The sequence below is a fragment of the Halichondria panicea genome, chromosome 8 (genome assembly GCF_963675165.1).
Source record: "Halichondria panicea chromosome 8, odHalPani1.1, whole genome shotgun sequence".
NCBI lineage: Eukaryota > Metazoa > Porifera > Demospongiae > Suberitida > Halichondriidae > Halichondria > Halichondria panicea.
Genome location: NC_087384.1, coordinates 5,535,411 through 5,558,023, shown reverse-complemented (window position 1 = coordinate 5,558,023; position 22,613 = coordinate 5,535,411). Strand labels below are relative to the sequence as shown.

The 22,613-nt window shown below is 41.1% G+C and overlaps 1 protein-coding gene and 1 long non-coding RNA gene across 4 annotated transcripts; one reads left to right on the top strand and one right to left on the bottom strand.

Moving 5' to 3' along the window:
- Nucleotides 1-600: 600 nt before the first annotated feature.
- LOC135340175 (integrin beta-1-like) lies at nucleotides 601-22,475 on the bottom strand. 3 transcript variants are annotated; one of them, XM_064536498.1, is made up of 26 exons: nucleotides 22,339-22,475; nucleotides 22,153-22,256; nucleotides 21,918-22,077; nucleotides 16,478-16,609; nucleotides 14,144-14,328; nucleotides 13,726-13,818; nucleotides 13,593-13,673; nucleotides 6,048-6,230; nucleotides 5,367-5,459; nucleotides 5,204-5,289; nucleotides 4,991-5,095; nucleotides 4,858-4,939; nucleotides 3,670-3,740; nucleotides 3,562-3,621; nucleotides 3,417-3,501; nucleotides 3,166-3,366; nucleotides 2,703-3,057; nucleotides 1,964-2,077; nucleotides 1,786-1,907; nucleotides 1,631-1,687; nucleotides 1,421-1,468; nucleotides 1,311-1,352; nucleotides 1,102-1,143; nucleotides 977-1,045; nucleotides 833-913; nucleotides 601-772 (listed from the first exon to the last, which is right to left on the bottom strand). In XM_064536498.1, exons 1-26 carry the CDS (start codon nucleotides 22,400-22,402, stop codon nucleotides 752-754), a joined length of 2,736 nt encoding a protein of 911 aa, XP_064392568.1. In that variant the 5' UTR covers nucleotides 22,403-22,475; the 3' UTR covers nucleotides 601-751. The 3 variants fall into 3 exon arrangements, 2 of the variants coding, with proteins under 2 accessions (XP_064392568.1, XP_064392569.1); XR_010396243.1 differs by lacking the exons at nucleotides 601-772; nucleotides 833-913 and having other exon boundaries at nucleotides 987-1,045; nucleotides 1,421-1,484; XM_064536499.1 differs by lacking the exons at nucleotides 601-772; nucleotides 833-913; nucleotides 977-1,045; nucleotides 1,102-1,143 and having other exon boundaries at nucleotides 1,316-1,484.
- On the top strand, nucleotides 11,886-12,978 carry LOC135340181 (uncharacterized). The gene is made up of 3 exons (XR_010396245.1): nucleotides 11,886-12,295; nucleotides 12,656-12,705; nucleotides 12,755-12,978. It is a non-coding gene; the product is annotated as an uncharacterized LOC135340181 (long non-coding RNA).
- Nucleotides 22,476-22,613: the final 138 nt, after the last annotated feature.

The window sequence follows — 22,613 nt, the reverse complement described above, 5'->3', positions numbered from 1 at the left end:
CTTAGTGTCAGAGCACATCATGGTACAAGGTGGTGTGTTATATGTGATGTGTGACCTCTTCGAACCTCATGAATAAGGAAACTGTATACATGTAGCTATTGTATACATCTCTCTATAAAGGACAGTCAGTGTTCCGTTACACGGGCCCAAATCTTCATTATCTCGAGGATGTTTGCGAATCATGAATATGTCAGCGTTTCCACGTCACTTCCAACATTTACTTTCTATATATACACAGCGACACATACATCAAACTATAATTATTGGTATTATTATATTGTTATGGAAGAGGTGGGTGGGTGACTCACTAGATCTTAGACTAGTAACATTCATTATACGTAGGAATACATCTTCTATAAAACTCAAGAATTTTATGAAAGAAATCATGCACTCACCTCAGGAGCAGTTCACTTGATTGACACCTATATATAGCTTCCCTATACATGGGATATGTAGTACAAATTCTCCTCTATATAGTTCTCAGTTTATATATATCTCTATATATTCATGCACATTCAGCATCAGTGACCGGATTACTGATAACTATTTCGTATTCTGCGTGTTTCCTATAGATTAACAAAATTCACTGTCTGTGGAAAATTTTATTTCATCAAGTGTGTCTATCATAAAAAAAAGGCTGAAGGCTATAATTTATACACACTCAGGGATGACACATTGTTCTTAGCTAATTGTTTGCGAGTAATAATAATATACATCTGTTGATGAACTGGTAGTGGATTGTGCCAGAGAGCTAGTGGCCAACCGCAGCAACCTATAATAATTATTATGCATTTTAAAAGTATGGTCAGATAATGAATAGTTTTTAACTTACCTGCTCATATGCCATGTTAGATTGCAAATCAACACATAGCTCTTGTTGTAGTGCTGGATCAACTTCCAAATGGGTCTGGGTCTGTATAGACATGGGAGTCAAAGGAATACGAGTGAGATGGTGCCACCGTGTAAAATAACCTACTTGTCCATAAGCATTGTTTGATTGCAGCTCTGTGGTGTCAAGTGATTCATCACCACATACAGAGATGGTCTGTATGAAACAAGACTTAAATGCCAGAATTTCACATCATTATAATAGCTGCCAACCTCATATAGATGCTCCTCTTCCTCTGAGTAATTTAGGGGGGTCTGTGGAATTTAGTAGTGGACTACGCACCAGAAAATTAAAAATACAAATGTGGCTATACTAAGGAGTGATACAGTTTTTCATCAACCTCCACTGACACATGAATGACCCTCTGATTTTGAATGATAAATTGCTTAGCTATATAATTGCCAAAATTATTGTTGCTAACCTCAGAGCTAGTATTCCTTCCAGGTGTATTGGAACTGACTGCCTGCATGCAAGCATGTATTTGATATAATTATTATGTTAACAGTATACAATCACGAAAGATATCCTCACTTGTCCATAAGCCTGGTTAGAATTCAGATCTAGCGCTTCTGGAATAACCTGAGTATGTCGTAGTCTGAATAGTTTTTGTGTGTCATAATGTTGTTATAATTATTTCCCATGCATGCATGCATACTTTACTGTATAATTTATTAAAGGTGACATAATTATTTATATATAGGGTAAACATGTAGCTACAATTATATTTACAAAGTGACTCACCAACGTAGCCCTAATGCTTGAGATTTGCTGATCAAGCTTTCGAATTATAAAATTGTCCTGCGATTAACATTTCAAGTTCAATAAAAACAGTTTACTTGCACTCTTAATTTACACACAATTTCACCATGCTCAATGTCGGTCTTTGGTCAACTTACCATGGTTACGATAAGTAGCTTGATCATTATTATTAAAGCAATAGAGAGTACGGTAGTTATAGTGACACTGACCACAGCAGCAACAACCCAAGTAGGAGCTAAGGCTGACACTTGACTGCAATCTAGAAAAACCTTAAATGCATGTATGCATTCAAATTGTCTATAAGCTTTTTTTTACACTTTCTGAACTCAACGTGTACATCAGTAAACTGGAGAGGGATCTTGTGGACTGCTACATAGTAACGATGGGTACAGGTAGATCCGATATACTCACAGCGAGTTGCCATCTGATCTATATTATGTAACGAGAATATAATACACAACCATGCAGTTAACAGTAGACTCTCGTTAATCTAGCCATGCACCCTTGAGACAAAAAACGACCCTATATATAATTATATATAATTATACCTTGAATCTAATGACTAATTTTGCCTAGTTTGGGGCAATGAAAAGTACGCATGCATATACAAGTGTAATTCATGCACACATGTGCATGTAGACACCTCTTCTATAGAGATGGGCTAGGGCTTTTCGAGATAAACGATTGTCATGCAGCCATAAACACATAATGGAACCGAGGCTCTCAATAAAGTTTTGAATTTACCGAGACGAAAGCCAGTATACTGACCAGTATACGGAATAGCGAGTGGCCACATTTCAGGGCGAATTTTATGCAATAAACATCCCGCTATAGCAATCCGTGCCAAACCAAATGGCCGATACATCGAGGTGGCCGTACTTCAGAGAGCCGGAATAGCGAGAGTCTATACTGTACATATACTACATTATGTAGGCATGAGTATATGGAGTTATAGGAGCTTAGAATTATAAATTACCAAATTTCCCAAGAACATAACTATAAATACCAGGCGTGATACACAACATGCAGGGAGGTATGTTTTGTGTTTTCTTACTATCGATGATGTAGTCGACATCATTAGTTCCACTGATAATAACAATATCCTGAGAGCATGTCTCTGGGCAATAGCTACGGGGCAGATGAAGCTGAAAATTCTTGGTTGTGACGTCAAATTTAAGAGTTGTTTCATTCGGCAGGGTTGTCAAAGTTTCAATTGAGAAAAAAGTGGCTGCATCGGTGAACAAATCCAAAAGTTCTATTGCACAAGCAGTGCACTCTCGATTGGATTGGCATAAATTATCTAGACAGCTCGTGTTTCCTGAACACAACTCGCAGTAATCTCCTAGGTAGGGGAACGTACAATAACACTGCCCACTACAGTCGCAGGTACCGCGCCCATTGCATATTTCCTGTAAGGAAAAATAGACTCGTTATATTATCCAAAAAGGTTGTACGTACTAATGTAAGACTCAGCTACGAAACCATTACAGTGGAGTGTTGGGATCAACACAACATACCAATGCGTTGTTAGGGTCGACACAATCAGTAACTGGCGAGCATTCGCACGCATTTCCAGTATATAGCAACTGAGTGCTAGGCTCCACATTGCATCGACACCCAGTACACGTACACTCGCCCCTTCCAGAACACAGCTCTCCGTTGAATGAGGGACAGTCGTCACGATTGCACTCACAAGCAGGTCCAAAAAATAAGAAACCCTGCATTAACAATTGGGTGATAAAAAACAGACAATAATTTATTGACTCACAGCTTGATCCCTCTTACACACACACTCCCCACACATACACGTCCCTCTGTCAGTGCTAGTACACTGAACTTCAGTGGGGCCAAGTCTGCAAATTGGATATTAGGTGAATAACTTCTTCAAATTTATTAAACAAAAGTTAACGCACGGACATATCTGTTGTACACCACCCTGTCCTGTTGCATCACATTGACAGAACTCTCCAAATCTATGGGATATATACAGGGTAAAGAGGAATATTGGCCACTACGCTCACCTTCCAGGGTTGCAGTCACAATGTCCACACTCCAGTGTTCCATTGCTGTTGCAGGTTGGACTATTTAGAGACTGCAATGAAAATAATAAGCACACATTGAACATGTATAGGCAACCACACTGTAGTTATGTATCTAGCATTGACAGCCTATATTATATGTATAGGATGTACCACACCTAATAGGAGGATATACGGGGTGCCTATCCTCAGAGTAGGTGTGGTATATCTGACTGATACTACGTGACCGCAGCACTATAAAGGACCTCCCCCTAGCAACAATTCAATCCACGATGCAGACTGCAAAAAGAACAAGACTATGCCAGATTTTGCAGCCGTCAAAGAGCTATATAGTTGAGCAACACATTGACTCCTACAGATACTCAAGAGCTTCCTTGGTCCAAGCGTTGACCATTCGACGTCCTAGCTTTACTGGAGTTGCAAGCTCTTCTTGAATAAAATGTATCTAAACCATGCCCATGGCTTAGCCATCTTGTTGGAGAGCACCTTCCGTGTTTCTGCCGTCGCTTTGAGTCTTAGTACCGTCAAACATGGCTCTTTTCTCTTTGCTTGAATAAATGAAAAAACTAAAAAAACTAAAAAAACTTGAAAACTGCATGTGCATGCCTGGGGCTGTATACTGTATATCGTACAGCTGTTGACCAATTAGTGGTGACGTATTTGTGGTATAAATATAATTATACTGATTTTTAAGGCATATCAAAGCTACACTGTATATGCAGTTAACTAAAACACATACCGTAGTTAACTGTCCTGCATGTAGAGGCCTAATTGCAATCGTAGAAGCGCCCACTATTGCGCATGCGTATAATTGGGTCAAAGGTCAATATGATGCAAGATGTTCACTGTGCAGCTGTTAAAGACAAAAAACCATGAGACTTTAAAGTTAATATAGCACTAGACCTATCCTAGAACAGATCAAGCGTTCAAGATGAGACTGCTTCCTCTGAACATCAGAACACATGGTCTACTTCCAGCTCAGGTCCCTTTCTCTTTTGTGGCAGAGTGTGTTCTGCATGTGATCTGTAACTGTATACAGAAGATGGAGCTGTGTCGTTTTCACAGAAAGTACCAGCATAACTTCTTTGGATGGGCGCTACGGTTCATATATCTGCCCATGCACCCCTTGCTTAGCCTAAATGAAGCTATCAAAACATGTTAAGCACTCACTGTGTCAGTGTCACAAGGGCAGGTGCAGATTGTTTCCAAGTTGAAAGTGAAAGTTCCAAAGCCAACCACTCGAATAGGAACCCTGTATATCAATCAATCAATCGAAAGTATAAAAGTGCTGTATTATACTTACTGTACAGTGCCACTGTTATCTGGAGTGCACTCTTGTAGTGTGACCACCACGTTAAAGGTAGCATTGTTCTCAATCAAAACACCAGTGCAAATGCCCCCCGCGACTCTGTGAGTGCGTATGAGGAGAGAGAGAGAATCAAGGGGGGTAAGTGGGTGCAATTGAGAATATGTAACATGTAATTTGTGCATGTAATTAGGTACAAATTTAACTCACGGTCCTGGGCAACTTGATAGCTGGATATCCACGGAGACTCCTGTTGGCACCTGCTGTCTATCGAAAACAATCTTCTGAGACACATTCTGAAAATAAATCAAAAATAATGACACAAGCACATACAACGTCCTTGTCTAATCCATTACTGGTATAGAAAACTCACATTATAACTGTCCCGAAGCAGTTCTAAAATGTTTCCAGAATCTCTATCTAGTGTTCCAGAGAAAGCCCCCTCTCCCAATTCCCGTACCAGCGACTGGTGGAATCAAAGAACAAAGTTCAAAGTATACATACACTACATAACTAGGAGTGCAACTTGCTACGCATTTTCATCACTCTGATTCATCACATTCAAATGTTGGGGTGTGTCAGAGCATAGAGATAACGTATAATTGTCTATGGTCAGTGGTAGCTGGGCGGAGCCCGGCCACTGTATTGTAAATGATCTGTCACTTTAAGAGGCGTTATCTAGCTTATAACCAGAACGCTTGAAAAAATGCCTTCTGAGCTGTAGAATTGAGCTAAGTGTCCTTAGTACAATCACTAACACGTCCTCCAAGTTAAAAGTCAAACCGTACAGTCTGCAACAACCAAAGCCATTAGTTCTAATGTGTCCACCACTGACGTCCACCGCCAAAATCTAAACGTGACCTGATTAGAGCCTCTCTTCGCTCTGAATTATACATACAATATAAAACAGATCAGGTGGAGTCAAAGGACAAAGTTCAAAGTATACATCCACTATACGATATCACCATTACATGCATGCATGCTTGTACACACATTCAGTTCAAGTATGAAATAATAATTGTGACTATAATCATATGTGCATGCTGATAGTCACCTGATAAACCGGCAGTGCATTCGCTTGAGCTGCAAATATCGGGATGATTTCGTTTGCTCTCAAGGTCTGAGCAATCTGCCCAATGGAGGGATAGTCCAGAGTGATCCAGTCGTTATAGTCCTGAGGTGCTGTGGTGCCACTGATCTTACACGACCCGTCGTTAGGCAGGATTACACCCCCAAGCTGAGATCATGGGATATAATTATAGACACACATAATATTTTATATCCAGTGTGTCAATTGCTTGCTTGCTCAAAAATTAACAACTGTACAAATTTTTTCACCATGCACTTGAATTTAAAGGACCATGCATGCACCTTTCAATATTAAATAATAGTCAAACTATTCTTCGGAAAAGATCTTCAAGGGTATATAAAAAGTACTAGAGTAAGGCATCTATATTCAGACACAATGCATGTTCAGACACTCATTCTGAGGAAACAAGCAGTGATAAAAAATGTTCTTTTGCACCATCTGATCAAGCATGTGTTACTATGAATGTATGCAAAAAAGAATTGATAAATATCAACTACTAAGTCTTCAAGAGCTGAAAATGTGCTAGTGTCTGATAAACGGTAAAAACAGACAAAAAAATCGATCATCAGACACAGCCTATACCGTTTCTTCTGTAGGGGGATATGCTGAGAGTCACATAGTAATTATGTAAGGACAATAACTAAAAATAAAACCCCAGTTGCGTGGGATGCCAAGAACATTTGACCTTTGACCTCATTTTCTGTCTGATCATTGATACGCGAGTGACTCAGCAGAAATAATTGCTGCATGGACATATGCAACTCCAACTTTGGGGGTTTTATTGTTTAGTTATTGTCCTTACATAATTACTATGTGACTCTCAGCATATTCCCCTACAGAAGAAACGGTAGGTTGTGTCTGATGATCGATTTTTTTGTCTGTTCTTACCGTTTATCAGACACTAGCACATTTTCAGCTCTTGAAGACTTAGTAGTTGATATTTATCAATTCTTTTTTGCATACATTCATAGTAACACATGCTTGATCAGATGGTGCAAAACAAAATTTTTTATCACAGCTTGTTTCCTTAGAATGAGTGTCTGAACATGCATTGTGTCTGAATATAGATGCCTTACTCTACCGTATTCTACTGAGAATACGCCCACGCTCGAAAATATGCCCACTTTAGCTTTTGAGTTGGAAGTGATGCAATTTTGTTAGTGAGCATGCAGCTGTCAGAAAAGGTTTAGCAGTTTCTTGTGTAAGCTGGTTAGCTCTAAAGATAGCTAGATAGCTAGATCCAATAATTATTGCTCCTATATGCAGACAATTAAGGACAATCTTCCCCGAATCTTTGTTGAAGACTCTGACAGTGACAAAGAACAACTTTCTGATGCAAAACTCTAAGTCTTGACTTGTATATACTTTTCTTATACCTCGCTACTTCAGGGTGGTCCAATGATGCCATCAGAGTATATAGGTCTATCTTGTTTACCCATTATATGCTAAGCAATGCATACTGTATATGCGTGTAATATGGGTCAAATGTATGCATCTATGGATCACCCAATGGTGTACTATGCATACAACCTACCCAGACTGATGCCATCAGAGTATATGGGTCTATCTTGGAATACCTATGGGTCACCCATGCAATGGTGTACGGCGCGCATAGCCCTCTCCCAGAGTACCAATAGCACCATAGTATACGTGGCATACCCATGGGTCACCCAATGGTGTACGGCGCGCATAGCCCCTCTCCCAGAGTACCTATAGCACCATAGTATACGTGGCATACCCATGGGTCACCCAATGGTGTACGGCGCGCATAGCCCCTCTCCCAGAGTACCTATAGCACCATAGTATACGTGGCATACCCATGGGTCACCCAATGGTGTACGGCGCGCGCATAGCCCTCTCCCAGAGTACCTATAGCACCGTAGTATACGTGGCACCCATGGGTCACCCAATGGTGTACGGCACGCGCATAGCCCCTCTCCCAGAGTACCTATAGCACCGTAGTATACATGGCATACCCGTGGGTGACCCAATGGTGTACGGCGCGCGCATAGCCCTCTCTCAGAGTACCTATAGCACCGTAGTATACGTGGCATACCCATGGGTCACCCAATGGTGTACGGCGCGCGCATAGCCCCTCTCCCAGAGTACCTATAGCACCATAGTATATGTGGCATATCCGTGGGTCACCCAATGGTGCGGCGCACGGCGCACATAGCCCCTCTCCCAGAGTACCTATAGCACCGTAGTATACGTGGCATACCCGTGGATCACCCAATGGTGTACGGCGCATAGCCCCTCTCCCAGAGTACCTATAGCACCGTAGTATACGTGGCATACCCATGGGTCACCCAATGGTGTACGGCGCGCGCATAGCCCCTCTCCCAGACTACCTATAGCACCATAGTATACGTGGCATATCCGTGGGTGACCCAATGGTGTACGGCGCACATAGCCCCTCTCCCAGAGTACCTATAGCACCGTAGTATACGTGGCATACCCGTGGGTCACCCAATGGTGTACGGCAAAGTACCTATAGCACCGTAGTACAGTTTGTGATAACACATTTGTATCACGTGTGAGTATATTAATGAGGTGAGTGGAGATATTATTAATAGTACATGCGTACGATTACGTGAATCAGACAAATGAAGTAGAAATGGTGTCTGTGGGGGTGGGGGGGGGGGTAATAAATCAGTGCCTATTCATAATTATGTTGACATATCTGGACATCCACGAAAATACTTGTTCGCATACTTCTGTATCGACCTACAATGAAGTGTTTACACTGATTTAATTTACATACAAAGTTACATACACGTACCGTAGAGTACCAAAATCATAAGGATTACAGTTTTAATGGCACCACTTGTCCATGTGCCCTCGATAGGAAGAACGTGAAATATCACACTGTTTAAATCAATATCTTTACTCTCTGACATTAAATATCATTTGTTATTAGCCTCGTCCCCAGGCTTTTCTTTTTCTTGTTCTTGTCTGTTCTCAATATAAATAAGCTAGGATGATTGATGGGAGGCACTAAAGAAGGACGTGAAAGAAAAAGTAAATCCTGGTATGTTAAGTCGCGTGATCCATATGAACGTGGGCGATATGTAGCCCACAATCGTGACGTAGAGTATTCTCCCTCGCATTAATTAAGACACTAGAAAATCTACCAGGCCAGCAGCAGACCGAGAGACCAAGCTCAGTGCAGAACCAGCATGCCCAGCTCTGATAGCAAGTAGCTTAGTAGCTAAGTAGAATCTAGCTACGTAGATCTAGTACTAGTATTGGTATAACTAAGTATAGCTAGCAAGCTTGTATAACACATTAAACTGTTTGCCAATTCCAAGTTTATGGTCATCATGTCCACACAGTTTATTTGTCATAATTTATAGTATAGATGTGGGGGCAGTCCAATATCTCAACCTCTACCTGCCCATGCTCAATTTCACCCTTCTACCATCCTTCTATGTCACGCGACTTCGCATACCAGGCTCTCCTTTTTCTTAACTTTCCCTCTATTCTAATACCGTATCTTATCTTATTGAACAATTGTGACCAAAGAATAGGAGATCCTGGGAACGTGTTATTCCATGAGGCCATAATTATCATTATTCTTTCAAATCATCTTAATAATTATTTATGATTATACGAATCAAATTATGAATACTGTTTTTCGCTGTTATTAGATCCCACTTGTACGTGTGTGTATTTAGCAGGGAATTAAAAGAGCCATAATCTCATAGTTTCCCAGGGAATTATAAGCTTGAGAGTATAAACTATGTACAAGTTTAATTTTTTTTACAGTACAGAAATGATGAATGAAGTTGTATGATGATAATTTATTAGCCATAGCTACTAAGGCTGTTCTGTTTTTTCACTACCAGTTTCTATATACATGTAGCGTTCAGTTTTTTCACTAAACCAGTTGCACTTGTTGATGGTAGGGTTCACAAGTAAGTTTTCTTATCTCTACGAGGAACACTGAAAGCCAATGATTTTAGGTCCATTGTCACAAGCAGGTCTTCTAGGCATTTGTCAACTTTGTCCTCCTGTTCCTATCCTGCAGTCATATGTTCAAATTTCAAAATTGTTTACTGCATACCCATTCAGTAGACTCTTGTTTCTTTTTGGGAAAGTGTAGCAAGCTGTTCCTTGCTAGCTAGCTAGCCGTGCAGAACTTCATAGTTATCCTCTAGCTTGTCCGAAACAGCGCATTCAGGGCCAATGCGAAGGTTTTTAGTAGAGAAGCAGAAATCATCCTTTTAGAACAGGACATTTTCAAAAATAAAGCTGTTGCTAAGGCTTACTGCTTTTAGAGATACACTTCTTGCTTGAGGCAGGGATAGTATACATGCATAGCCAATGAAAAGTGGGATCTAAATCAGTTAGTACATGTGCATTCGATATCTATGGTTATAGTGTCCCTAAAATATCATCCCTCGGGCAAGCCCTCGGTATTTGGGACACTATATAACACATAGATACCTCATGCTCATGTACTAACTATAACTTAAAAACAATAGTGTTGTAGGTACTCGGTGTAGGTGCCCTGGGTAACGGTGCTACAGGTACTCTGGGAGAGGTTGTATGCGCCGTACACCATTGGGTGACCCATGGGTATGCCACGTATACTACGGTGCTATAGGTACTCTGGGAGAGGGGCTATGCGCGCTGTACACCTTTGGGTGACCCATGGGTATGCCATGTATACTATGGTGCTATAGGTATACTCTGGGAGAGGGTGTATGCGCCGTACACCATTGGGTGACCCACGGGTATGCCAGGTATACTATGGTGCTATAGGTACTCTGGGAGAGGGTGTATGCGCCGTACACCTTTGGGTGACCCACGGGTATGCCATGTATACTATGATGCTATAGGTACTCTGGGAGAGGGTGTATGCGCCGTACACCATTGGGTGACCCATGGGTATGCCACGTATACTACGGTGCTATAGGTACTCTGGGAGAGGGCTATGCGCGCTGTACACCATTGGGTGACCCACGGGTATGCCACGTATACTACGGTGCTATAGGTACTCTGGGAGAAGGCTATGTGCGCTGTACACCATTGGGTGACCCACGGGTATGCCACGTATACTACGGTGCTATAGGTACTCTGGGAGAGGGGCTATGTGCGCTGTACACCATTGGGTGACCCACGGGTATGCCACGTATACTACGGTGCTATAGGTACTCTGGGAGAGGGCTATGCGCGCTGTACACCATTGGGTGACCCACGGGTATGCCACGTATACTACGGTGCTATAGGTACTCTGGGAGAGGGCTATGCGCGCTGTACACCATTGGGTGACCCACGGGTATGCCACGTATACTACGGTGCTATAGGTACTCTGGGAGAGGGCTATGCGCGCTGTACACCATTGGGTGACCCACGGGTATGCCACGTATACTACGGTGCTATAGGTACTCTGGGAGAGGGCTATGCGCGCTGTACACCATTGGGTGACCCACGGGTATGCCACGTATACTACGGTGCTATAGGTACTCTGGGAGAGGGCTATGCGCGCTGTACACCATTGGGTGACCCATGGGTATGCCACGTATACTACGGTGCTATAGGTACTCTGGGAGAGGGCTATGTGCGCCGTACACCATTGGGTGACCCACGCGTATACTACGGTGCTATAGGTACTCTGGGAGAAGGCTATGCGCGCCGTACACCATTGGGTGACCCATGGGTATGCCATGTATACAATGGTGCTAGCTACACAGCATTACTTGGGTGACCCATGGGCATAATTATGGTGGTAGCTATAGGCTACCCATGGGTATGCGACATAAGGGGATAGCTATAGATGCATACACTTGACCCATATGTGACAGTGCCAATGAAAAGGGACCTTAACGCGGGCATTTTCGAATCAGTTTTTATTGTTGAATCAGATAGGGCGTCCTTTAAGCTTCAAAATGATACCAAGATCGACCTCCTAGCTACTTTCTTTCCGGAGATATGTTCGAGGGAACGCTACGAAGGTATTGCAACGCCCTCTTGAGTAAATGACGCTCAAACGTCATGATAATTGAAGTTCAATTATTGGCTTCCGGGCACTTCCGTATACTCATAAAGCTTAGTAAAAGATGTTCTGGAGAAGACAAGTTAGTTAGATGAAGGCTAGGCGTTTTAGGACTCTCTAGCTAGCTAGTATAGCTATGTAGCTGGATTGCTTGGCACCTAGGAAGGATCTTCGAAGAAATAAAGAGACAAAGACTCCCGTCGCTCAAATGGTAAGCTCTCATGTCTTGTTATAAGCTTGTACTTATTATCTGTGTAATGTATCAGTCTTATAAAAGATCCCTCACTTGTATGGAGCCTACAGAAAGTGTCTCTGTCCTTCATACAGCTTAAAGGAAGCCTAAGTGATCTATTATAGGTAGTCTTTCACTTAGTATTCGTCCGTATCGATCTAAGGCTTGATCCAACTTATTAGTAGCCTTATAAGAAGCTTTCCTCCTTTAATTTAGTACTGGTATCACTGCCATTGTGCTTAGTAGTAACAGGCCTGATGGGATGGGTGATCACATCATGGAGGGCCCAGGAAACTGGGTGGAATTGTCGTGTAACATTTATATTGATGGTTCCCCCAGGTGGTGGTAAGTGTCGGAGGCCTGAGAAACGCTAGTCTATTGGCTAGAATGTAAGTGACATTGATATTGTGTCTATCTTAACTTACTACTTATCTGTAGGTTGTTATGGAGTGTTTATGAGGACAAGTGGCACGGGATACGTACATCTAAAGAAACAAGAGTGGATCTACGCCAAGCTAGCTAGCTAGATAGCTGCTCTTTCTAATCTATTTCTGTTGCTAAATTATGTTTGTTAAGAAGTGGAGCTATAATATACCTGGCTCCTCTTGATGATTGTAAGTACTGGGCTGATGAAATAGTCCTGTACAAGTTGTCATCTTTTATTTGTTAAAAATAATTAACAATAATAGGGAAATTCCCAGGGAATTTCCCCTCACGTAGACCGTAAATTTCATTGTAAAAAATGAACGTTCGGTGAGTTTCTTCAACGTCCACGCTTGACCTGTTTAAAGCTTCGTAGAGACCCAAATTTTTACAGGTAGGTAGAGGAAGGGTTGAAGTTAGCACCTGTGAAAAAAAAATTTTTTTGCCCATGTTTTTCATTTCTACTAAATTGGCCTATAGCTTAATTTAATTATTGCCGCGTTAAGGTCCGTTTTCATTGGCCCTGTCACATATATGTTGATGGCATTACTGGACATGGATGCGCTACTTCACCCACACATTACCATGCAGTGTTGTATATGTTGATGTATTCATTGCATTTCAAGCGCCTCAGAGTTTCTATGAGTGGGCGTAATTTCGAGGCAAAAACCTGGGTGGGAGTAATTTTGAGACAGAACACCGTTTCAAAATTTAGCCCATCCCACCTGTAGCTGCTGTGTAGCATGCAATTAGGATGGGTCTAATCACGATATAATAATTATCTTATATAATACCCAAATACAGACGTGCATGTATGCATGTGTGCTCAGTATAATTTTTAAGCCACACCAACCTTCCCGTCCCCTGCTATATGAAATCCAGCGTCAGTTATGAAAATAAGCAGCTTACGCGATACATCTCTCCATCCAATTAACTGCATGTGGGCGGGTAATATCTGAAACTGTGATATTATTAAATCAACTCACATCTGTACAAACAACAGACTGGAGCATTCCATCGAAACCACCCTCAGTAGAATCTTGATTTCCAGAGATATTTGCTTGACGATCAACTTCAGCCTGTGCAAACGACAGAAAAATCAATATAATTATGCCGTAAAACCTGCTAAATACTTGCACCTAATGACCACCTACCGTAGAAACTGGATTATTAGCGCTTACTCGAATCTTTATTTTAAGCGCATGCCCAACTGCAGGTTTTTTGTACTGAATTATAGCGCTTTTCAAATTATGCAAAGGATATTACATATATAGAAACAATTCAGCTAATTTCGTTCTATGAGCAGTGCATCCAGTCTATATTATTATATATAGAGAGTAGAATACCACAAGTGTGTGCTTAAATGTAAATATCTACTTTCACAGATATATATGTAGTGCTTACACCAAAGAACTGTGAATCATCAGTCAGATCCACGTGATGCCTGTAACTGTAGGTGCTCACACAACCACTGAGACACGGATCTTCTTGACGATTAATATCCAGTGACACAAATGGGGACACTCGCTTGTCCACAAAGGAACCAAATCCAATCCTAAAGTCAGAGGAGATGTCTGCAATTTCATCAGCTGTATGATTATATATAGGAAAAGATATAACAACCATGCATGCAGTATAAGGGTAAGCATAGCTTATTATATACAAATGCAAGAAAAATGATTATTTAGACCATGCATTACCTAATTAACGGCTATAAAAACTATGGTTCTAGTACATATATACACTATCCGCTTCATTATAATTATAGTCTCACTCCCAAGTCAAATGTTAATTTTTATATCGAATATGAATGAACTATTAGATCTGGTACAATAGTTGCATGCGTTCAGTATATAGCTAACGATCCGTAAGATAACAATATTGATACAGACAACACACGGAGTAAAATAAATATAATACAAGACACCATAGCACTGCATGCATGCACTAAGAAGCTATACATAGATCATACTTTGATGCATCACGATATAGTGATTGACCCATGGCAACTTCAGATTTATCATTTAAGGTAAATCCCTCAAGACAGTATAATTATGAGGAGCCGGTCACAAACATCAGAATGAGGACTATGAATTACACACTCAATATGCAGAATCTGACTATAATATTCAGACCAAATTTCTGCTTTTATACATATTGGAGACGAGCAATTTAACGACTAGACATCTATATAATAGTTGCTTGTGCATGCATATGTCATAACCATAATATTAAAGTACAGCAACTTTCTATATATATGAACAGATTTTGCTACCCCAGATTCTGGAGAGGCTGCAAAAAGCCTATTGAGCTGCAACAAGCTATATATATAAAGTGTGTGCTTAAAGTCTAGATAAGGTTGAAGAGCTCTGGCTGCATAATTGTATATAATAGTCTGAGATCAGAAACAAAAAAACTTGAAGCTTTTCTTGATTCTAATTTTGTTTCTGAAGGATAGCCTTATATAGACAGCCCCTCCTAAGAAAAAGCTCAAGTTGTCTCTCTCTATGAATATTATTTTTCCAACTATAGAGTGCTTTATCATAATATACAATTTAACAGTGGCGGATCCAGTGGGGCGCTTTGGGGGCTTGAGCACCCCCCTGGCCTTGATGACAAGCCTGAAAATAGAATCTAGCTCGAGCTAGCTATCAACTCACTGCTGCGCATGCACGTATAGCTACGGTTACATTATCATGGCCACACCCAGTTTATTACTGAGCGTGAATAATTATTGATGAGCCATGCAGGAAACATGTGCTTGAAAACAGACGACTTTTTTTGTTTTGTTTTTTTTGTGTCCTCTGTCGCACGCCAAAAGCGATCTGCGGGTTGTCCAGCTGAGCCAAATAAGCATTCAGGGCAAGCGTCTCTCGGGCTTTGCTGTCCAGGTCGGGGTAAGCCTTGTCTGCCTGGAACAGGAGGTCTTCAGCTAGATCCGCCCAATTTTCAGTCTTCTTCTTTCGGCGGGTCTGGAACTCAGCCTGATAGCGAGTCTTCTGGCTTGCCGGCTCGAATCTTTCTTTCAGAGCTTCGGCTGTACTATTCAAACTGGCTTTTGTTTCGGCTGGTAGTCTCTGAAATGCTGTCTGGGCTCGTCCGGTCAATCGCACCTTCAGCCACTTTAGCTGGTTTGCTTCATCCCAATCATTGATCTCCACAACGTTCTGAAAGTGGACATACCACTCAGTCCAGCTTCCTTGTCCATTGAATGCCTCAGGGGTAATCATAGGTTTTGCCATTTTGCAATCCTGCCGAGTACACCAATGTGAAAAGGTTCACTTGATAGTTGTAGATAAATGATATTGGTTATTCACAAGACTACTATACACAATTTGACAACCAGTTTATATACTAATGCCTGCACTAATTGCATTCTATGGTTAGTCCTGATGAGTCTTGGTGGATCTTGAAGAGGCATGCTCGATCTTGAAGATGCATGATGAGTCTTGAAGAGGCAAGCTCGATCTTGCCAGGTCTATGTGTGTGTTCTACTAAGAGTAACAGTAATGTGCTAACATATAATAAACAACATCCATTATTACAGTAAAATATTTTTAGCTTTCCCCTATCAAGAATCCTGGATCCGCCCCTGCCTATACAGTGGTTGCCGCAAGTAAGTACTATAATTATTTTGCATGGTTTTTCCTTTGATCTATATGACTTCAGTATACGTACTACAAGTACCTCAAACTGAATGCATAAAAATTTGCAGCCAACAATTATACTCAAACGTACCCACACTAGAACCAAGCCTTTTGAGGTGCTCTAGATCATCCCTCATGGAAGCAGATAAGTCCATGAGGAGGTAAACATCCACAGGAAAGTTACGAGCTGATTGAACTGTGAGCGGAAAGGAAATAGGGGCTCCTGTGTGTGTGTATGCGTGTGTGACTGCATGGCGTATCCCTTTTCTCACACTAGAAAAAAACTCTAGAAAAAGAACATTTTGAGTTTTTAAAGGGCAGAGCAGTTAACGCGAAATTAAAACTGGGATAAACTCCCACGCACCGGTATATCACGCTATTGGTGGGTGTGATTTTTTGGCAGCGAGTATAGAAACCATAAAATTTTTACCGAGGGCTCTGGAGCTAAATAGCACCAGCAAAAATGTCCCGCTATATACGGTAGGTAATGTATCCATCTAGAGGGGGGGGGGGGGGGGCTCAGGTTGCTCAAACACCCTCCCAGTTTACTGATTTTCTGGGAGGTATTTATAAATGCCGAGTGTAATGATTATGAGACCACATGCACCCTCTCATGCACAGAAAAACGTGGGTGTATGGGCTTCCGAATGTGCATGGGCGTTCAAGAATTTTCAAGCACTGTTGTTTGTACAAGTTACTTTGCGTTGATCGCTGCCCCCTCAGAAGTGGCCATTCTGTCAAAGGCCACAAGTTAGATCAATGCATGCAGAGTTGTTTTCTGCACTATGTATAGGATAGACTACACCTAAGAGTAGAATATGCGTCTATGTAACCTCCGCGGTTGCGGTTAGCCCGAGGGTGGTTACTAAGACGCATATTCTATGAGTGGGTGTGGTCAATCTAACTTGGACTTCATTGCGCATGCGCGAGGCGTGGTTATAAAAAGCCAGGTTTGGTGCGTAGCAACAGAAATTAAATTTGTGCGAGCTGGAGAGGTGTGAGAGACACCAATTGACAGAAAAAGACAAGAAGACGGCTTCAAAACAACGAAAAACTACAGTAAAACTTAGTAGAGCTTGCTTGTTGAAGATACTGGAAAGAAAAGACATGTAAAAAGAACCTAGAACTAACTGCAACAATACAAGAAGAAGAATGAGGCTCTGTGGTAGAGTGGAGGGGAGTATATAGAAGACTGGACCGGAATGGAACCTTAAAAAACTCAATAGAAAGTGTCAAGCGATGCTTCCTGGCCCCCCTTCCCATGCCCAACTGGAAAAAGCAATACAAAGCAACAGTGGACATGGAAAGAATGAATATTGACTGAACACTCCATGTTTTTTGTCATCTTCTTGTCACTTTCACTAAAAATTTCATTCCAACTTTTGAGAACTTCCTGCAAATTATTTGTCACTTCCTGTAGAATATGCATCCATTTCCTGTAGAATATGTGTCCACTTCCTGTAGAATTGGCGCCCATTTCCTGTAGAATATGCGTCCACTTCCTGTAGAATAAGTATACCTTCTATGCTTCCATGTATAATGTAATGTTTTTAGCCAATCAGATCAATTACTAAATATATATAGCCAATCAATATGCCTCTATTATGGAACTATGTGTGGCGGCGCAGTGCATGCATGCACTCTGAGTGTTAACAAATTAATGTGCACAGATCACTTCTATATATATGCACACATCAATTAAAGCGTGATCCTTTGAACCATCAAAAGATTTCTTCGCAGCACCATTCTGAAATGAAAGCTAACATAATATAGTTGTTGCATGAACTGTTGCATGGTTTTCCTGTGTACGTACTTTTGAAACGGCACTTGACTATAATTATGCATGGTTACAATAACGTTAAGTTATTATAGTTGCTATATCTATGAGATCAAATGTGCGATTAGTTCAGCACTGAATGAGGGTGTCATTTTGTCTATATATGAACTACAGTGTCTGCATGCAGTCTATATAGAGAGTAAAACTCATTTGTTTGCAAATTGACAATAATTCAAACTTTACAGTCACTGCAGTGTGAAGTGATGGTATAAAAAAAGATACGTGGCTTGGTAAATTGTGACTGACAGCAGGCATCACTAATAAAAATGGTGCCTCTGAATATAAAATACATTAACACTTTTGTCTAACTATATAGGTTGCACTTTTACCAAGCATGGGTCAATAAAAATGAAAAGCTACAGCTAGCTAGTTAGCTATAGGCCTGGTAGTAAGCTCTCCTTCTAAGAATCCCAGTAAGACTCCCTACTGCAAAAACAAAACACCTATAGTATGTGTTAGTCTGGGTCACTTTCTCTTTACAAGTAATTGGATATGCTCCTCTTTTAGAATTTTCTGTACCTCACCAATGACAGTCTCTGCCATGATGTATACCAACATCCATTAAAGACCTATAGCTCTTCATTTTAGCTCTTTCTGGCTCAACCTAGCTCTCCTGCTGCTGCACTACATACAAAAGGCTGACCGCGGTCTGTACACAGTACTACACACTTTTCTTATAAGGCAATGCGGCGTTTATAGGAAAACACACGATATGCGATTTCCGAACCCATGCAGAGTTAGACGCTCCTTCTGTAACGTGCTCCTGGTATTATATGGAATCACTATAGAGTAAGGCATCGATAATCAGACACAACAATGGATGTTTGACACTCATTCTAAAGAACAGCAGTGATAAAAAGTTAGTCTTTTGCACCATCTAATTAAACGTTTTACTGTAAAAAAAATAATTATGTATGCAAACATCGAGCAGCAGACTGGGGATTACTGAGAGTCACTTAGTAATTCTGTAAGGACAATTCTGCATATTCGACTATTATCTAATGCAGTTGTGTCTTTTAAAAGCTGTGCATGCTATAAGCTGACTGCATGGCCTGGACTAGCAACGACTGCACTACCGCAGTGCGGACTAGGCACAGTTTTACTTGCAAACCATACCTAAAATCGCCAATGTTCAACCGGAAATGACGCCGAAGTGGGTGTATTTCCTTTCCTTTTGCATCAGCACCTGCCTGCTTGTTTCTCTAGATCCGCCACTGCTAGAAGCCTACAGAAACTCTTACTTGCACTTCATTGATCCTTGAGCAGCTGCACACACACACAAATACACTATACCGTATATATACCTCACTTGCGCATGCGCACTGAGGCATAATTTAAGCTCACAGTTTAGAGACTGCATCATTTTGCTTGCTACGGTTGCCGGAAAGGGGCACCCACCTCTGCCTACCGCTGGCGGCTCTTTGTTTAACTGCGCGCATTTAATGTGTCTACCACGAGTGCTTAGCTTTAAGCGCGCGTAGCTAATAAAAAAGCTGCCGCGCACGATTAATTGTGGTGGCATAGGTAGAGGTGGGTGACCCTTCTCGGCTGTAGCTTGCCTATATATACTACTGCAGCAAGATCCGGAAGAGAAGGGCCTCAGCTAGTAATCATACAGATACACTTTATTTCATGTACTAGACTCAGGACCAGGCCATTCGTTGTCTGAAAGAACGCCTGGTCAAGTTCCAATGTCAGTAGAACTCATTTAGCTTACAGTGCAACAACCAAAGAGAGTAGATTTTTTTTTTTGGTACACATTTTTTACATTTTGTGGCATATCTTTTAAAGTAAAAGTGATATGATCTATTTGAGTGCAGGTACTTAAAGTTCAACTATTGGCGCTTCCATTGGACCACCACCTGTTACATCACATGACATCATCAGTATAAAATGGCTGTCTGAAGATGTGTACTTCCGAAAATATGTTAGGAATAGAAGTAGCTTATTTGTTTGAGTTAAGATCTGAAATTTGTTGTGTATGTACCTGAGTATATTGCTCATCTTTTGAGCTTCAACAGAAGTCTGGGCTACTAGTAAGTTCTGAGAAATACTGCATTTTGTTGTTTTTTGGTGGCAAATATGTTAGGAATACAACTTCCGATTTTATATTAGTTAAGGTCTGATTTTTGAGCAGCATGTACTACAATAGTGTACTTTTCATCTGTACTAACTTACAGGAGTTAGGCTAGCCTCTTCTTTGCTAGAGCGGCCCATCTTGTCAAAAACAGTGCTTTTTATGACTTTTGGGGCGATTTGCCTACGTGTAAGGCTCAATTGCCACGCCCCTGTGACACAGAATGACCAACACCAACTGTGTATTTGCAGGTAGACATCACATGACCTTTGGATGTAGCAAATAACAACAAGATGATTTGTGATGTCACAAATCAATGAATATCATTGCATACGTCAGCAAAAGTAGCAAAACGGAGCAAAATCACCATTTTTGATAAGAAGGGCCGCTCTAGCAAAGAAGAGACTTGTTTAGCTCCTGTAAGTTAGTGCAAATGAATTTTACACTATTGTAGTACATCCTTCTCAAAAATCAGACCTTAACTAGCATAAAATCGAAAGTTGTATTCCTAACATATTTGCCACCAAAAAACAACAAAATGCAGTATTTCTCAGAACTTACTAGTAGCCCAGACTTCTGTTGAAGCTCAAAAGATGAGCAATATACTCAGGTACATACACAACAAATTTCAGATCTTAACTCAAACAAATAAGCTACTTCTATTCCTAACATATTTTCGGAGGTACACATCTTTAGACAGCCATTTCATAGTGATGATGTCATATGATGTAACAGGTGGTGGTCCAATGGAAGCGCCAATAGTTGAACTTTCAGTACCTGCACTCAAATAGATCATATCACCTTTACTTCAGAAGATATGCCACAAAATGTGAAAAATAATAATATAAAAAAAAATCTACTCTCTTTGGTTGTTGCACTGTAGTCAGCAAGTGGTTAGGCTTGAGTAGTTTGAACATAATTTCGGTAACCACAAACACAACAATACTATAATTAGGCCAAGCCAACTTAATTACATGCTTCACGGATGCAAGCAGGTCTTTTTTTTGTGAAAATCACCCCACAATCACCCACTCCATACCCTTATAATTAAGGTTTATTTGTGACCACAACTTACCAGTGTGGTTTGGGAAGCCTAACAATTTCTCTAACAGTCTAAAAACACCCACTCTCCGCCTTCATTTTTAACTTCATAATTTTTTTTTTTACAGGCCTAGCTGGTCTATAATTGCTAATGAAAGTCCGTGAAACATGTTATTAAGTTGGCTTGGCCCCTACAGCTAGCTGCGTAAGCATCATAATGATATTCACGGGCTGATTTTGCAATTATTGGCCCAAGAAATATTAGACGAGTTCTACATTGGAACTTGACCAGGCGTTCTTTCTCAGACAACAAACGGCTGGTATTGAGGCTGTCTACTTGTGGTAGACAGACAAACCACTGATTACTACAACCCAGAGGATCGGCGTGCACAAATCACTAAAGTGCTAGTGTATTTGGCCATGGATATTATCACGTGAGCGCAATGACATCAATGCATTGGAACTTGTAGTAATTCGCGCACGCATGTCGGACCTCCTCTGACTATAACCCACTGGCCACGGCACGGCCTCGAGTTAATCATCAGATCATGTCAAATCATGTTCAGTTTGGCACACCTGGTCTGAATGTCACATTCACTCGCGAAGGAGTCACTGGATTATTATCACCAAGTGAAGGAGTAGAAACTGTGACGACTGTACCCACTGGGTTTTGTAGAGAGTTGCAAGTGAATCCAGGATCACCATTCACATAGCATCTCATAATGCCATTGTATTCCTGCAATATAATTGAACGAGTTGTGGACATTTCAAATGAAAAAAACTGAGCTCTACTGAATTAGCTAGAGCTTACTGGATCAGCACACCACACGCATCTTGGGTCTGCTATAATACATTCATTGCATCTTGTTGCACTGTTGCATAGTCTACTTGTGGTAGGGTCAACTTGGGCAGTCACTGCATGTGGAGTTTAAAAAGTCATAAATTGAATAATCTTGTGCACAAAATTAATTTTAGTCTAGAAAGGACTCTCACTCACCTTTTGTAATTAATGTTGTGATTGTTAGCAATAAAAGAGCAAGAGCTTGAGCATGAGGAACCATGATATCTATAGCTAGCTCTATAAGTATTGCCCTTTCCAGCAAGGAGCACTATTTGCCTGTGACATCCATCCGGGGTCCCATTTGGCCCTGCCCAGCAGAATTTTCATTAAGCTCTTCCTGTACTTTTGTTATATATAATAGTGCTGGTGCATGACGTCATCATGATAACAATGTAGATCAGGGTAAGGTGCAGCAGAATTGATTCCCCATA

What these genes read in the sequence shown, in the direction of transcription:
- LOC135340175 (XM_064536498.1), bottom strand. Translation starts at nt 22,402, where the DNA reads ATGGTTCCTCATGCTCAAGCTCTTGCTCTTTTATTGCTAACAATCACA. An exon ending in ATGATTCACAGTTCTTTGGT is followed by an intron (nt 13,819 to 14,143) that starts GTAAGCACTACA and finishes TCGTTTGCACAG; the next exon opens with GCTGAAGTTGATCGTCAAGC. An exon ending in CTAACCAGGCTTATGGACAA is followed by an intron (nt 1,353 to 1,420) that starts GTGAGGATATCT and finishes GCTTGCATGCAG; the next exon opens with GCAGTCAGTTCCAATACACC.